The 17,912-nt window shown below is 40.9% G+C and overlaps 1 protein-coding gene across 5 annotated transcripts in view; it reads right to left on the bottom strand.

Moving 5' to 3' along the window:
- Nucleotides 1-17,912, bottom strand: part of EZH2 (enhancer of zeste 2 polycomb repressive complex 2 subunit) — a 150,841-nt gene that overhangs the window by 15,264 nt on the left and 117,665 nt on the right. For all 5 annotated transcript variants that reach the window (XM_084619735.1, XM_084619732.1, XM_084619734.1 and 2 more), the window contains 6 exons: nucleotides 15,691-15,793; nucleotides 14,397-14,560; nucleotides 3,106-3,197; nucleotides 1,223-1,463; nucleotides 621-790; nucleotides 165-259 (listed from right to left, as the gene is read on the bottom strand). In XM_084619735.1, the coding sequence (XP_084475861.1) occupies nucleotides 165-259; nucleotides 621-790; nucleotides 1,223-1,463; nucleotides 3,106-3,197; nucleotides 14,397-14,560; nucleotides 15,691-15,793 (865 nt within the window). The remainder of the gene's footprint in view (nucleotides 1-164; nucleotides 260-620; nucleotides 791-1,222; nucleotides 1,464-3,105; nucleotides 3,198-14,396; nucleotides 14,561-15,690; nucleotides 15,794-17,912) is intronic.

Below are 17,912 nucleotides of genomic sequence, written 5' to 3'. Positions count from 1 at the left end.
GGCCCTGGCTTTTATATGCAGAAAAACAGATGTGGCACAAGTGGCCCGTGGAGTTCTTATAGCGTATTGGTGGGTTGGGGGGACCTCAGAAAGAAAAACGGTTGAGAACCCCGTCCTATGGGTTATCATGTTTAGCTTCTAAGGTTATTTAGTAACAGATTTACCTGTGCTTCCTCTTCTTCTTTCTTGGAGGAGTATCAACATCTTCAGCAGGAACTGGAGCAATAATACTAGATTCTTTTACTCTAAACTCATACACCTAGCAAGAGATACCATAACATATATCTCACTTATAGAAAATGAAGCTTTCTATTATTTTAGAATGATTTCCTCCAACACCTTACAAATTATAACAAGCCACAAAATGTATTCCCTTTATAGATATATCTCTTATTTGATCTTAAATGATCAAATAAAAATAGCTGTGTATTTTAAACTGTATGATACATTGAAATCACTAAAATTCATGGTACACATTATAAAAATCAGAGAGGACAGCATTCTCAGGAAAACCACGTTAGTTAATAAATGCTTTTATAAGAATGAGTAATAACATATATTTTCTATCCAGTTTTGAAAATAGCATGCTGCCGCCTAAATAAGCAATTTCCACTTCTTACCTGCCTGCATGTTTTGGTCCCAATTAATCTAGCAATTGCACAGAAGTTGTCATAGTAGGTGCCAATGAGAACTCTGAACATCGAGGCTTCTGCACCACTCCATTCCACGTTCTCAGGAGGCTCAATATTTGGCTTCATCTTTATTGGTGTCTGACACCTGGAATTTGCCTCTGCAACATCAAGAGCATCAATCAGGTTGAGGCTTCTCTCACAATTTAACTAAGTTTCCGTGACCCTTAAAAACATCAAGTTACGTGTGAACTGTAACAGAACAAAGTCCTGTTTTTTTTTAAGTGGGAAGACACCACATACAGAAGTTTTTATACATCTACAGACAGAAGCTATAATCAGACAGTGGGAAGAATTCAGGTAGCACAGTCTAGCTTCTGAAAGTATTCCAGAGACAGTGATGAACAAATGAAGTTATTCTCAACTTTCATTGTAAGGCTCTCTGTGATAAAGATACTATCCCATATCTTCTAATTAAATTAAAAGTCCAAATACACTCAAAAATATGTGATTTCTAAGGTTGTGTAATTATGCTTTGAGCCCTCTCCTCACAATCACAATTCATTTCTTATTAAATCATTGATTGGCCTCACCAGAGGAACTGGATGTTTCATCTTTCTTCTCCTCCTCCTCTTTATCATTATTTTCACCTCCAGTTTCTGCTCCTGCTTCCCTGTCACTATCTGTGTCCTTTGATTCCAACACATTTATTGTTGGTGTGCTGGGCCTGCTGGTGTTATTTGGAAGTCTTCCTCTTCGGCGGCCACCTGGGCGCTTTGGCGGTGTCTTTATTCGCTCAGCAGTCAGAGCAGCTGCAAACTCCTTTGCGCCTTCCTAAATAAAGGATAATAGAGTCTTCAGTACATGGGTTTGAAATATTTTAATTTGGGGAGGAGGGAGGTGAGACTGGATCACTAGTCACTTAAAGCATAAATCATGAAAAAATGCATAATTTACACAGCAGGTTTCAGATAAAGTAACTATTTACATATTTTAATATTAAATCTAAAAATGTTTATCCACGATGCTTTTGAGTGTTCTCATGCTCATGATCTTTACTGTGTACATCAGTAAAGTACACACAGTTTGAGATCTCAATTTACTTAGTTTTGATATTAGTACCCAATTCTATTTTCACTTTGACTTAAAGAAATCAAAGATGAAAGTATTTTTTCATGATGGCACAAGTAAAAATTTTCCAGAATAAAGTCCATTGCCAAAAAACAGAAATGTTGGGAACTGTTAAGGTGTTATAACTAAAAGAGGTCTGGTATTACAAGGAAAGATGAATACAGCATAGTATTTTCTCTCATTTTCTTTGAGATGGAGATGATTGAGAGAATGTATAGCAAACAATTTTTGGATTAGAAAATTATTTCTACTACAAAAATAACTCTTGGAACTGAGAGAAGTGGGGTGGGGTTTGAAACTATATCAACTAAGGTCTCTATACCGCAATCATATCAGCTTCTTAAGGGACACAAACATTGGCGGAGACTCTCCCTGACAATGAAACAAACCCCTGCAGTTTAAAATGAAATTTAAGACAGTTCATAACTCTCTTACACCTGCTGTAGAAGATCAGTAGACAAGTCCCTGATCAGGATTGGGCCTGTTAACAGTGCATTACTGAGAGAGGAAGATACTTGCAAAGGGTCACCATACATCTGTGTTTTCCCCAAACATTTTCTTGTTTTTGATCCTTCACCCTCTGTCCAGGCACTTTTTCAAATAAGAGGCTATTTCCAGATTTTTGCAAACAGAGGTTGCAGTTCAGAAAGAGCTGTCTCCATGCCCGGCTTGGTCTCTCACTGCACCCACAGCTGCTGGATCCTACCCACCCAGGCCCCAGCTCTGGAGATGGGGAGAGGCAGGGAGGTGCTGACAGACAGCAGGCGCTGTATTCTGGGCCTGCGCCAGTTGCCCTGCCACAGCTACAGCCCCGCACCTGGCCAGTGAGGCAGCAGGTACCCTATCCAAGTGCTCCTCCCAGTACACACACACGAACCCCTCCCACACACCCCAGATACTCCCTCCCAGTACACACACACACAAACCCCTCCAGTTGCCCCCTCTCCTTCAGCTCCCCCTTTGGCAATGTCCTGAAATATGGTAACCCTATACCCACACTGTTAGAGGTATGTACTTTCATATGAAATAATTCAACTTCCCACTTTGAACTTTGGCCTGCTCACTGGAGTCACTATCCTTACTTTTGTGAAAAGTACTATGAAAGCTTTGACTGCAAGTTGCTAGCACCTAAATTTTACACCTCCATTAGCACAGTATCTCCTAACACCACATGGGACATCAGTCACTAACAGAGATTCCTATAGCACTACGTAGTATGGCTTGACTGGATTCATTTGACTACGGACTTAACCTTTTTCAACACTTGATTTTTATTTTTTGCTAAATAGAAAGTACAAAAAAAACTCCCAACTCTCTATCTACCCAATGAAATAAGTTATCTTACCAGATGCTGATAACAATGCTGTCCACAAGGTTTATTATCTATTGCTGTTTCTGTATTCTTCCGTTTGTAAGTGTTAGGAGTTGCGTGGAATGCTGTAGAATAAAAATAGTTCCCAAATAAGCATTTTTAAATATGTGTTTCACAAACAAATACTTGCAAAACTGAAAATTTATCTGAACTTTCACCAAAAGTGGCCTGATGGCAATCATAGTAATAGTGAAAGAAAAACCTAAATGAGATATTTATTTATTTAATGGTAAATAAGAGTGGGCAAGTAAAATTGTGCAAAGCTGATAATTTATAGTATGTTTCCACCTATTCAGATCACTATCTTAAGTAAAAATGATTACCCTTTTCACCTTCCCACTCTTTTCCCCCCCCCCCCCCGTCCCGGCCAACCAGGGGCAATGTCCTGGGTTAGTTTTGTTTCCCCCACCCTCTTTCAGACAGAGCACCAGTACCAGTGGGAGTCAAATTTCTTATTCAGGGACTTTCCATCAAGAACATGCTCCTTCCTGCTTCAAGACCAGGACAAATAGTGGCAATCAATCCTCATTTTTTCAATTATCATCAAAGATCTCATTTACATTAAACCTTTGGAACTTTAAAAAGTGGGAGCAAATTCTTACTATACCCACTTCCAGGCCACTTTACACTGCTCTGAAAGTGTAAAGAGGCCTTAGTGTAAATGAGACTTCAGTGTTCGCACAGATGCAAAATCAGCTTTAATAATCCCCTAACTGTTCCTTTGACGATCGAAGACCACCTCAAAAGAACGCTTCAACACACAAAAATACAATAATAAAAAAAGCCCTTTCGAATACTTTGACTTTCCTCTTTCTGCTGGAAGATCCTAAGTAGTGTGATTAAACATCTCTCCCTCTCTCAACTAAGGGCTGGGAAACTCGCAGCTACACTGTCCACAGAACATTTGTTCTAACTTATATGGGTGCTTTTGAAAATTCCACATGCAGCCTAATGGTTATATAATTAGTTCTCCAGTAATTTGAGGGAAAAATTGAGATGACCTAATGTTTCCAATTTCTTTTTTAGATGAAGGTTAAATACCACCTCTGAGGTCATCTTTATACATCATAAAAAAGCAATGAAGAACACACTTTAGTTCTGTGGTTCACCGTCAATATTTCAAGAGACATATTCATATGATCGTTTGTTCAAAAGATACTTAGCCCTCGTAACCACACATCAGGGTCACCATGGAAGCATAATCTAGATAAGCTACCTCACTGATATCTTTCTGTATTAGCTACGCCTGAACTGAACAAATATAGCCAGGAAGGAAGATAAAAATCAACTCCTTTTCGGAGGAATCCAATGACAGAGGGGAAAAAATTGGTAAGAAACTGAATGTCACTTTTATATTTCCAGTGGGCTATTATACACAATGAGGAAAACAAATATTTTTACAAGTGCTATTAAATACAACATGGTATTGTTCTTTAATTAAAAGAAAATGCGATCATTGTGATGCCTGCCTTGAATTCACAGCGCTACGCTACCCAAGTCAGAAAATTAACCATTATTTTAGGGGTGAAGTTTAGGGTTGTTGTTTTTTTAAGCTACTATACAAAATAAGTAAAACTAACCCCAGTGTGGAGGGCTAATACAGCCCTCCATGACTCTACTTAATTCCTAGAGTGAGAATCAGGCTCTGAAAGGATAACTAGTCTCCATTTAACCTCTAGTATACATTGACTAATATTTATTTTTAAGGCTAGTGGAAGTAGTTGCCCCAAAGATCTTTTACAATTTTGCCATATTAACATAACAGCAGTGTTTACATTTCTCCCTCAATTTAGTATAGGGAAAACCTGAACAACATGCATTATTTTCAAGCACCAACAAGTTAAAATGTAAAAGCAATTACTGTGCATTCATAAGATTGTATGTCAAGTCTCAATGGCAAGCAATTTAATTCCATAATGAAAATCTGATATTCAGATTGCACAATTCTGAAGCACAAAAGATAACAAATTTTAGACTATGGTAGTACATAGCAAAAAGAAAAGGAGTACTTGTGGCACCTTAGAGACTAACCAATTTATTTGAGCATGAGCTTTCGTGAGCTACAGCTCACTTCATCGGATGCATACCGTGGATACTGCAGCAGACTTTATATACACACAGAGACCATGAAACAATACCTCCTCCCACCCCACTGTCCTGCTGGTAATAGCTTATCTAAAGTGATCATCAAGTTGGGCCATTTCCAGCACAAATCCAGGTTTTCTCACCCTCCACCCCCCCACACACAAACTCACTCTCCTGCTGGTAATAGCCCATCCAAAGTGACAACTCTCTACACAATGTGCATGATAATCAAGGTGGGCCATTTCCTGCTCAAATCCATGTTCTCTGAGCCCCTCACCCCCCTCCAAAAACCACACACACAAACTCACTATCCTGCTGGTAATAGCTCATCCAAAGTGACCACTCTCCCTACAATGTGCATGATAATCAAGGTGGGCCATTTCCAGCACAAATCCAGGTTTTCTCCCCCCCCCACCCCCATACACACACAAACTCACTCTCCTGGCAATAGCTCATCCAAACTGACCACTCTCCAAGTTTAAATCCAAGTTTAACCAGAATGTCGTTGGGGGGGGGGGGGGGAAACAAGGGGAAATAGGCTACCTTGCATAATGACTTAGCCACTCCCAGTCTCTATTTAAGCCTAAATTAATAGTATCCAATTTGCAAATGAATTCTAATTCAGCAGTTTCTCGTTGGAGTCTGGATTTGAAGTTTTTTTATTTTAAGATAGCGACCTTCATGTCTGTGATTGCGTGACCAGAGAGATTGAAGTGTTCTCCGACTGGTTTATGAATGTTATAATTCTTGACATCTGATTTGTGTCCATTTATTCTTTTACGTAGAGACTGTCCAGTTTGACCAATGTAAATGGCAGAGGGGCATTGCTGGCACATGATGGCATATATCACATTGGTGGATAGTACATAGCAAAATACAGAGAAGAGTTTGAACTCAATATCATGAAGACTGAAACACTGAACATGCTGAGCCAGATCCTCAGCTGATGTAAGTCGATGTAGCTCCAAAGACTGACATAGAACTGCACCAATTTACACCAGGATCTGCTACCCTCTTAGTGTAGTTCTAGGGTACTTTTTAATCCCACAACCTAAAAGGAATTGGTATATTTGGTTCCAATTTAAACCCAATAGTTACCAATAAAGCCCAGCTGAGGCTTAAGTAAGTACAAATTTAAAATAAATAATAATAATAATAATGGGGGGCAGGGGAGAGAAAACATTCATGGGACTTCAGACTGTTTTCAAATATTGTATCAGCTTTGTATTGCTCCACATAGGCTTTGTAATCTGATGTCTGAAATTGAGATTCTTAAGCACCATAAGTCTTTACATTGCTTTATAATATCAAATAAAATATTAACAATACTATTTGAGTTAAAAAGTTCTTACCACCAGGTGCTGCAAATTTGTTAAATAACTCCTTATCAAACACTATATTTAAAAGTAATAGCTGCATTGTTGAACTCTCAGTTACTAGGAAGTGCCAAAGTTCGGGATAAATGCACAACTTCAGCTCTGCCCCCTTTGAAGTATGCATTATACTTAACTTTAACATTTCTTCTTCCCCTACATTGATGTTTATAGCTTTAATATTGTATGTAGTTTCTGGCATGTATGCACATATTTTATACCTATACATCCTTGATGTGTTCAGATGTTTTGTACATTAAATATATGAAATATACCTCAAAACAATTAATGCCAGAAGTTTTTACATTATTTTTCAGTTTGTAAAAATAATGAAGGGAAGCAGGAAAACAGAAAGCAGTAACACAGAGGAAAAGCAAGTCTTTCAGTATTTAAAATTTTTAGTGTTGAAAATATGGACTTTTTATTGTTCTGAAAGACTTTTACTTTCTTCTGCATTAACAGTTTCTCCTCTCCTCACTCCACAAGGAAAATGGCTCTGGATTAATTTGAGAACACAGTTGGGAATATTGATTGCAAATGGTTTACAAGACTGTAGCAATCTGCAGAAATCAAAACTATTTTAGTTATATGTATCAGTTTCACATGTGAACATTTCCATTATGACCTCTTAGGGGTGCGGCTAAATTTGTCCTAAAAACGTGTGCCAAAAATTCTCTCTGGTCTGCACAAAAGCAAATTTAAAAAAAAAAAAAGATCTCTGCTGCTGTGTTTCTGTTCTATTACAAACTAGACATTTCAGCATTTTAACACATCATCATGGACATCTCAAAAAGGTAGTGCATCAGGAGTTAACATACAAATACTTTAAAAAAATACACCACAAAAATTTTGTCTATATCAGTCAAAACTGTGTTGGGTATTTTTTGTTGCTGTTGGTCAGTTTCTGGGTGGGGGGCCGGGAAGAGGATCCATTCACAAAGACGGGATGTCAATATTGTGACTAGAAAAGGAGTACTTGTGGCACCTTAGAGACTAACCAATTTATCTGAGCATAAGCTTTCGTGAGCTACAGCTCACTTCATCGGATGCATGCAGTGGAAAATACAGTGGGTAGATTTATATACATAGAGAACATGAAACAATGGGTGTTAGCATACACACTGTAAAGAGAGTGATCACTTAAGATGAGCTATTACCAGCAGGAGAGTGGGGGGGAGGAGGGGGGAGAAAGAGGAGAAAACCTTTTGTAGTGATAATCAAGATGGGCCATTTCCAGCAGTTGACAAGAACTTGGGGGGGGGGGGGGGGGGGGGGGAGATAAAACTGGAGAAATAGTTTTACTTTGTGTAATGACTCATCCACTCCCAGTCTCCATTCAAGCCTAAGTTAATTGTATCCAGCTTGCAAATTAATTCCAATTCAGCAGTCTCTCATTGGAATCTGTTCTTGAAGTTTTTTTGTTGAAGAATTACCACTTTTAGGTCTGTAATCGAGTGACCAGAGAGACTGAACTGTTCTCCGACTGGTTTTTGAATGATATAATTCTTGACGAGTGTATGGTAACACCCATTGTTTCATGTTCTCTATGTATATAAATCTCCCCACTGTATTTTCCACTGAATGCATCCGATGAAGTGAGCTATAGCTCACGAAAGCTTATACTCAGATAAATTTTTTAGTCTCTAAGGTGCCACAAGTACTCCTTTTTGCGAATACAGACTAACACAGCTGCTACTCTGAATATTGTGAATGTCATTCTTGCTATAGCGGAAAGGGTTTTCTGTTTTGTTTTGTTTTTTTTTTTTTGCGGGGGGGTTCCTCCCCCAACAGTGGAAGTTTCAGTTTCCTAGGGATGCTAGAGTCTGGAAGTTCATTCCACAGCCAGATCTCTTCAGTCAAGAATGGAATCATTCTCCTGGAATTTGTGATCTACATTGTCTCCAATGGGCTCACAATCCTCAAGACCTTACTCAATCCTAATGTTTATGAAGGTGCAAACGTTTAGACAGTATTTTAGGCTGAAATGTACATTTGCTCCATAAACAAGCTATTTGGGAAGTTCTCTATACCCAATGATTATCCTTCTTCTAAATTCTGTTATTCCAGACACTCAGGTATAATTACGAGCAAATGAAGACAGTAATACACACTGTTCCAGTAATGTCATCACCTGTACATAAAGCGGTTCCCAGCTCATCAAGTGTACTTTGACATTTCAAAAGTTAATGACTACTTCTTTCCAACATTTAACTAGAAAGTCAAAATATTTGGATAAAAAACTTGAAACTATATAAAGTGATGCTAATATCAATAAGAAGGGGGTCTGGACTGATTAACAGGAGGATTAAAAAGAAAAACAGATCAAATGGGTAATTTCCATTCTCTCGTTGATTCTCTATGCCATTCCAGACACTTGGACCTCCCAAAGTAGCATTCTGATTGCAAAGGTGGAATTAGCACCCCACAATGGGCTCCTCCATTTCCTCCAAAAACTCCATCTGCTGAGGTCTTGACTTCATCCTGCAATGCTCAACAAAGGTGTGAAGGTAGCACATAGGAACATTTTAACAGATTGCTATCAGAGATGCATCTGCTTTGTCCAAGAGGCAGCTCATTCATATTGAGTGGACCCTGAACACTGCCAACACTATCTTCTCACTACTGAAGTAAACCTTGCTGATTAGTTGTTTAGGCCCAATTCAACAAGGTGGATTTGGCTATATGTCCTTTTTTAACACCTTCATATAAAACAAACAGTGTCTCAATCTGAATTTCTGGGTTTTTTTCATATAAATTTTTCAAGTTCTAGTTCCATCCAAACAATGCCATCTTGCTTCTTTGTTGTTACTGGGGGATAGGACAAGAAAAGTAGCCAATACATCTTGCTTCTGAAGGAAAGAGGAGGGGAACTTCATTAAAAAACATGTGGTGCTATCTTAAGTGCTACCTTGTCCTGATGAAAAACTATGTATGAAGGAAGCTTGAAGGTAGTAGGTAAGACCAAATTACCTTTTCATTATGGCTTGATTACCAGGCTCAATTACTTCAGTCTTAAAAAAATCTTTGTGATGCAATGAGCCCCCAATGGCACATTATCTGCATGAACTGGAAAGGTTACAGTTCCTGCTGAATTAACTTTCAGTGAGCCAGCATTCATTCCCATGTTCCAACCGTCCTGAAAAAATTCCAGGATATATGAACTTCCTACACAGCACAGAAATACCACCTATATTGCCACACCACCTTCCAAATTCTCATGCTGCAGTGGGATAGATTTATCAAGATTAAAATGGTACTGTAGGATATTCTGAGGTTTATTTATAGCCATGCCATATTCTTGAAGCAAGTTTGATCACTGTGGATGACAGAGTCCAGTGTCAGGAGATTTATTGCTGGAAGCCAAAAAGAAAAATTGCAGATTCACCCATTCTGTGAACTAGTGCCATTTTGGCCAGTCCTCAATTATGAGAAAAATGCGTTCTGTGGGCCTGGCTATCTTTTATAGTACCTTCCTCACTATGGGCCAGAGTGGGAATATCTATGCCAAGGTAAATTCAGCTTTTAGATAGCTATTCCCTCAAAACAGAATATGGAATAGCATATTTATTCTCTGAACTTCTGAAATACTCAAGTATCAGGGGGTGGCCGTGTTAGTCTGTATCCACAAAAACAACAAGGAGTCCAGTGCCCAAATAAATCTGTTAGTCTTTAAGGTGCCACCGGACTCCTTGTTGTTTTTGTGAAACATTCAAGACATCCTGTTACTTTGGTATTAATCAGATCGATATGTTGTTCTCCATACTGCCCTGAACAGCTTGTGACTGATTTTTCATTCCACTAGACATATGTTGTCTGCTTAGCTATTCTTTCATGTTGTTTCAATTCTCTGCTAGGAGAGTAGCTGACAGTTTTAGTGGGTGTTTTTCCCATGTCAACAGCATGTGCTATTCTTTGGCCATCTTTTTGCGTCTCCCTGCCTATTTATGTAGACAACCGTGATTATGCCATCAGACTGTGCTTGAAATGGCTAGTTGCGAAGGTTGTATCAGAAGTCTCACCTACCTCATATTGAGGTAATTGATCAACCATTTTCCCCCCGCCCCCTTTGCAACCCACTTGCTTTGAGCAATTATTTGGAAACATGGGCACAATACTACATTCCAACAGATCAGATATATTTAATGTTCTCCCATGGGAATGACCCAGGTTACATCCTTTTTCCCAAGTTAATGTTATCAACCACCATCTAAGAGAACCACAGCCAACATTTGAAAAAAAAAGTTACATTCTGGTTCCCAGGGGGAGAGCAGAAAGGGCTGCAGCACGGTCCTACAGAAGCGGGCTCAGGCATCACTTCCATTTTCACTGTCATGGATCCCAGTACATGCAATTCTACAGCCAATGACTGAGGTCATACAGGAAGGCATTTATCTGTCACTGAAGTATGTCATGCCTGTACCATGCTAAGAAAACTCTGCCAGCTTCTGAGCTGAAGCAGACTAACTGCTAAGATAGGAATAGAGGGCTCTTTGTTCAATTAACAATCCAACCATGGCACTCTAGGAAGGTGCACAGGTGGCAATGGCATCCTATTCCTTTTCTATCCCAATCTTGCCAGCCAATCATCTCAATATATGCTTTTCTTTCAAGGCTGCTACAAGTACCATCCCCACGTTGGTGAATGTCCTTGTGACTGTTTACAATTTAAAACCAGAAGAGACTGATGAAAGTTTTAAAAGCACAGAAATCACTGATAATGTAACAGAAGTTATTCTGAGTTGACTGAATGGATCAGTGACTTCAGGGAAACTTGCAACATACATTAGGCATAAATTGCATTTTTCTGAAACTGTGAAATGTATGGATCCATACTGGGTGCTACACTGGCCCCTTTGGTCTGGAAAACTAGAATGATGCCCTAGATTTTCAATAGGTGAGCCAAAGTGTTTTAGATGCTCTGCCTTTTTGTGAGGCAGCAGCAAGTGAACTGGATAAGATAAACCTGATTTAAACCTGGTTTAGAACTACTACTTCTTCTTAGCGTATGCAAAATGTGCCTGGGGTACCATGCGTCCAGGATTCATCACTGAATTTGGTCTGCCAGCTGGATCATTAGCTTCTCTGGCCCGGGCCGGACACTGATGGGGAGTGTGATGTGAACATTGATCCATGGCCCCCCAGTTAAGAACGGATGTATACTGAATAGCCTCACTTAAAGACAATGGAGATCCAAAGTCACGTTGGCCGATCCACTGAGGAAGTGGCAAAGGCTACCAGCTACGGTATCTGACACTGCATGGGTCAGCGCTTGTGTGCATGTGCGTGTTTTACATTGAGCTCTCCTCCTCTGGAGTGCCAGCCTCTAATGAAGTTTAGACTGAAAGGAATACTGCTATTTCTGAGGCTTGATTTGTGAGGAACCCAGATTTCATGTATGTAGAGTTCTTTGCCAAACAGAAGTGGCCCTTTGAAGGGTAGGGCACACAGGCAGATCACAGCTTCAGCAACAGGGACTCCTTACTACAATAGATGTGCCTTTGTGATAGATATAAGTAGCATCAAACACAAATTGCATTGCTGCATCTAAAAGAACATAGAGCACAATAGCTCTGAATGTTCATCTTCAGCCTTAGGGGCTTTGCAAGGTTCTGCAGCCATCTGAGCACTGTGCTAGATTATTCTACCTCAGAGGCAGGCAAACTACGGCCCACGGGACCCTCCTGCCCGGCCCCTGAGCTGCTGGGCCTGGGAAGCTAGCCCCCGAGCCCTTCCCAGATGTTCCCCCACCCCCGCAGCCTCAGCTCACTGCACCGCCAGCACAATGCTCTGGGCAGCAGTGCAGCTGCAGAGCTACAGCCTGACCCGGTGCCGTGCTGCACGGTGGCATGGCTGGCTCCAGCCGGGCGGCGCAGCTGCCTGTCCTGGTGCTCTGGGCAACACGACTGTAGTGCCACCAGCCACCGGTGCTCCAGGCAGTGCAGTAAGGGGGCAGGGAGGGTTGGATAGAGGGCAGGGAAGTTCAAGGTGGTGGTCAGCAGGCGGGGCAGTCAGAGGGCAGGAAAGAGCAGGGTTGAATAGGGGCAGGGGTCCCGGGGGCGCAGTCACGAAGGAGGGGTGGTTGGATGGGGCAGGAAGTCTGGGGGGTGGGGGGGAGGTTGGATGGGGCAGCAGGGGTTCCGGGGGAGGTCAGGGAGAAGGTGTTGTTGGGTGGGGCAGGGGTCCTGGGGGAGCAGTCAGGAATGAGAGGAGGGGTTGGATGGGGCGGCGGGGGGCAGTCAGGGGCAGGAGGTCTGGAAGCGGTCAGGGGACAGGGAATTGGGGAGGTTGGAATTGGGGCAGGAGTCCGGGGGTGGGGTGGAGGTGGTCAAGGGATGAGAAGTAGCGGGGGTCAGATAGGGGCCGGGCCATGCCTGTCTGTTTGGGGAGACACAGCCCAACCAGCCCGCCATACAATTTTGGAAACCTGATGGGGCCCTCAGGCCCAAAACTCCTCGCCCCTACCCGTTCTACCTTGAAGATGGGTATCCAGAGTACCTTGACATCTCAAACGTCTATCATCCCATCAAGAAAGTAGCCATCCTTGAATGGCAACATGTACTTGGGGGCTTCTTAGTGAAGACCTCTGTGTCTTCTCTGCATAATGAATACAGTATTTTCATGAACCTGTCCAGCACAGACTTCCTGTTTGGGAATTCTTATTTCTGGTCTGTCAGTTCTTCGACATGCAGGTACAGAGCTAATGTTTTCAGTGCCTATAATGAGCTCAGAAAGACACTGGATCTGCTGAATTTCCTGCTTCAGTGTATTATGTCCTTGGTGATCAGGTCAGGAAAATCATTTTTTATAGAAATGGAATTTTCTCTCTAACCCCCCAGCTCAGGAAAAAATTCTTGAGACCAGAAGTTATTGGCCTAATCCTTCATGATTTCACCACCCTAAAGTGGGTCATCGCCTCAAGACAATTTCTCATTTGGAAACTACTGGTTAATGAGTCTCTTTACTTGAGTTCACCAACAAGTAATTGTATATTGTACTCCCCTCAATGTCAAATTCAGACAGTTCAAAATCCTTTGCACTCATTTTCTAGTTGCTTCACACATTCTGGGCCCTTGGCTTCAGGATGAAGAAATAAAAGAACCATTTTTCTGATGATACTCAGGGAAGTACTTTATTGTTCCCACTTGAAAATGGGAATTGACTGTCTCTCAACACTTTGTTAAAAGGTTTCTTCAGAAGGTATGGGCAATATGAATTATAACTGAATAGGGCATCCTTTCTGAAGGATTTCTAGGACACTACTGTCTAAAAATAATTCCACTCCATAAGACTAAGAGGGCTAGGAGTAAACTGTGGGGTATTCTCAGAAGAGAATAAAAGACTAAAGCAGTTCACGGATATTCGTTTCCCCTGCTGAGGACCGAAAAAATCTGAACAGGAAAAGAACAAAGCCCTCCAACACAAATCTGGTCAGTTTTCAATCTCCCTATGATAAAGAGAGATAAATATGATAATGTATGGAATAGTATTGAGAAACAAAACTTTTACTTTAAAAAAAAAAGAAAAAAGAGAGAGAGAGCGCGAGAAACACTACTACAGGCCAGGCACTCTATCAACTTCAAAAACACAAATGTGAAATCAAACTACACCAAACAATATATCCAATATTTCAAAGATCAGAAACTACAATTTTCACACCACAATGAAGTTAACATGTTTATTGTTAGCAGATGTTAGCTCATCTATTGTTCTCTTTTCTTATTCTGTATTGTACTCTGTGGCTACTTTAAAGTTTCTTGAGGTCTCATAAAATGAAATGCAGATTTACAAAAAGGCTATTGCACTTACGATGTAAGAAGCAGTCATATTTAAAACAGCGCCTACAGAAGAGAGTATGAAAGGAGTGCAGACTCTGCTCCCTCTGAACAGATTTTGCATTTGGTCCATCTATGTTTGGTGTGCACTCAGGAGGAAGAGCTCCTGGCAGCTGCTGCTCTGTGAGTTCTTTGTATCTTCAAAAAGAAAAGTAAATAAAAAGTATTGTTTATTCTATTCAGAAAGGGTCAAGTTTTGCTGTAACACCACTGTAAATCTAAAGTAACTCCTGATTTTAATGTATTTATTCTGGACTTACTGGTGTAACTAAGAAAAATCTGGCACTAGACACTTACAATAAACTGCCTGCTGAAAAAGTTGTTCTACAATATTTATCTTGGCAAAAATGTGAAGTTAAGTTATCTTTGGTCTGTGATTCTATAGCTTAAGTCAAAAGCCAAATTACTTAAATCAAAAATTATGTAAAGTATATCAATAAAGGCTACATTCAAAGGCATGACTAAGTAGCTCTGTACTTATTAATCCTGGGGGGGAGGGAAGGGTTCACGGGAGGGATGTATTTACTTTTCAAAAATGTATTTTCCCAAAATGCTTCCCTCCACCAGCCCCTGCGCCCTCCCCCACACACCCCCTCCCAAAAAAAGATTACTGCAACAAAGCATTTCCTCTTTCCTTCACCACAGCAAGAGGACAATATGTACCCATACAAAAGTGACTTTTGGCTGCTTATAGGGAAGGCTAACAATAATAAATAATACCACCATCTCTTCTATATAGCACTTTTCATTTGTAAATCACAAAATGCTTTACAAACAAGATCAGTAACCATATCCTCATTTGACAGCTCTCACCCAAGGTCACCCAGTAGCCCATGGCAAAACCAGGAAAAGAGCCCAGGTCTCCTGAGTCCCAATCCAGTGCTCTATCCACTAGGACACACTGCCTCCCTTATGTCTGAAACAGCCACCCTTCAAGTATCACGTACATAAACAGTACAGCTGTAGTCAATTTATTCAGAACTTCCCAATCTTGGGGCCTAAAGTGGTCAGATCCTATTCAAAACATCAACAAACTTTAATACAGTAGAACCCAATTTATCTGAGCCTCCATTATCCACCTCTCCGTATTAACTGAGCCAAGCTCCACCCATTCTCTGGATTATCCAAATTTTTGTTTATCCAATCTGGCTCTGGTCCCAATAAGATTGGATAAACAGAGTTCTACTGTAACTCTTTTCTAGACAGTATAGAAACTCAAGTACCATATTATGCAGTGTACCAACACCTCTTAAGAAATCAAATCTTACTTTTCCTTCAATTCCTCTGCTGTACCCTTGTCCGGAAACATCGAGGAAATGGCTTCAAATATCTTGTCAGAAGGAAACTTCCGAGGTGGATGGCTCTCTTTGTCTGCACAGAGAAGCAGAAAAAGAAATATGAAGACGAATAGGAAATATTTTCTGAATAATATTGTGCTCCTTTGGTATTTCACACAGTAGCTTTATAAATGTTAATCTACTTGTAAATTTACTGTTTATACCAATATTTAAGGATGAAAAAAGCTGACCAAGAACCTAAATTACAAAGTAAAGAAAGAATTAGCTCTTCAAAAATCTGAAGCTTTCGGTTTATAATTACAGAGAAGTTATATTAAGGAGTTTTAAATGATTTTTCCTATCAACAGGTTCTTCTGGACAAATAAGTTATGTTATTTTGCCAGCACCGATCATTCACGTATCTGCTTGATGAATGGTGCTGTCTTCCTCAGTAAAATATTGCACAACTGTATCCTTCAACAACAGTGCAGGAGTTGACCATCTCCCTGTGTTGGCAGTGGTCTATGATTAGCAGCACCACATTTTGCAACACTCTCTTTGCTAATCTGGGACTGACCGGTATAGAGAAATGCTGAGGAAAGAAACTATTTCTAACCTGTTCCATAACTCTTGTTCTTCAAGATGTGCTGCACATGTCCATTCCACTTCAGGCATGTGTGCGCCCAGTACGCTGTTGGAGATTGTTCCGTCAGCGATGCCCATTGAGATGGTGCATGTGCCCGCTGCTGCGCGATGGTATAAAGGGCAGAACCACTGCTGACTTCCCTCATTTCATTCTTACTGGACAGAATCCAATATAGAGGGGAAGGAGGACGGGTCATGGAATGAGATGTACATCATGTCTCAAACAACAGTTACGGAACAGATTAGTAACCATTTCTGCAAGTGACTGCACATGCCCATTCCGCTTCAGGTGACACTCAAGCAGGTCAAGCCAGAGAAGGATCGGAGTCTACTTGAACAACACTTAAAGGACCACACGTGCAAATCTGGCATCATCTCTACATTGCTGAGAGATATCCTAGTGTGAGGCAGAAGTATGGACTGAAGACCACAATGAGGTTTTACAAATTTCTAGGATAGTCACTGGAGCTGAAACGGTTGCAAAGGCTGTATGTGATTTTGTTGAATGTATTAATACTCTGCTTGGTGGAGCTACACTGGCCAATTCATAGCGTAAGCATATATAGGGGGATATCCAGGATGAGACTCTTTGAGAACAGAGTGGAAGTCGCTTCATCCTGTCTGCAATTGCTGCAAATAATTGTGAGGACAATCTGAACTGCTTAGTCCTGTCCAAGAACACCACAAATGATCTAACACCTGTGGAGTCTCTCCTCATCCTTGAGCATGAGGCTTTGGGAAGAAAGAGGGTAGATATACTGCCTAATTGATGTGGTAGTCAAACACTACTTCGGTGAGAAATTTTGAACGAAGGCATAGGTAAACTTTATCCTTGTAGGAGATGATATACAGAGGTTCATACACTAGAGCATGTAATCTGCCTGCTTTTCTGGCTGAAGTGATTACCAACAAAAAGGCTACCTTGATCAAGAGATGTAGCAACAATCAGGTAGCTAAAGGTTTAAATGCAGGACCATTAGCTTTGTCAACACTAAACTACTGGAAAAACCCACAGAGGAACAGGATCTTCTACCTGGGGATATAAATAGTAGAGAGACCCCTTTCAAAAATCTGATTAACATGAGACTGGGCAAGAGGGGCGGGGGGGAGAGAGAAGAGGAGGAGGGAGAATGACTGTCCATCAGTGAATGGAAAACCAAGATAGCTGCTAGGTTGACTTTGATGGAATTAGTTGCCAGCCCATGTTGTTTCAGGTGTAACTGACTGTCCAGAACATGATGTATGGGAGCTCAGACTGGAGAAACCCCTTTTTCTTGGGATGAGATGGAAAATGTCTTCCAATTTTCCAATGAAGTATATCTAGTGTATAGTTTTTCTACTATTTAAAAGTACATCTTGAATTCCCTTTGAGCAAGCCTCCTCTTGAGGCATTAGCCATGGAGCATCCAGGCTGGGAGATGAGGGCCTGTAGGTTGGGGTGGAGGAGATGACCATGGTCCTGAGGGTAGCATCAACAGAGCTGAATGAGAGGCTCAGCAGAGTAGGAAGGCCATACGGAGTTAGAAATATGACTCAAGCACGGTCTGGAGTGATTTCAACAACATCTC

This window comes from Lepidochelys olivacea, assembly GCF_965140295.1.
Source record: "Lepidochelys olivacea isolate rLepOli2 genome assembly, chromosome: 2".
Lineage (NCBI taxonomy): Eukaryota > Metazoa > Chordata > Testudines > Cheloniidae > Lepidochelys > Lepidochelys olivacea.
The sequence above is the reverse complement of the archived record's forward strand: the minus strand, read 5'-3'. Positions and strand labels throughout refer to the sequence as shown.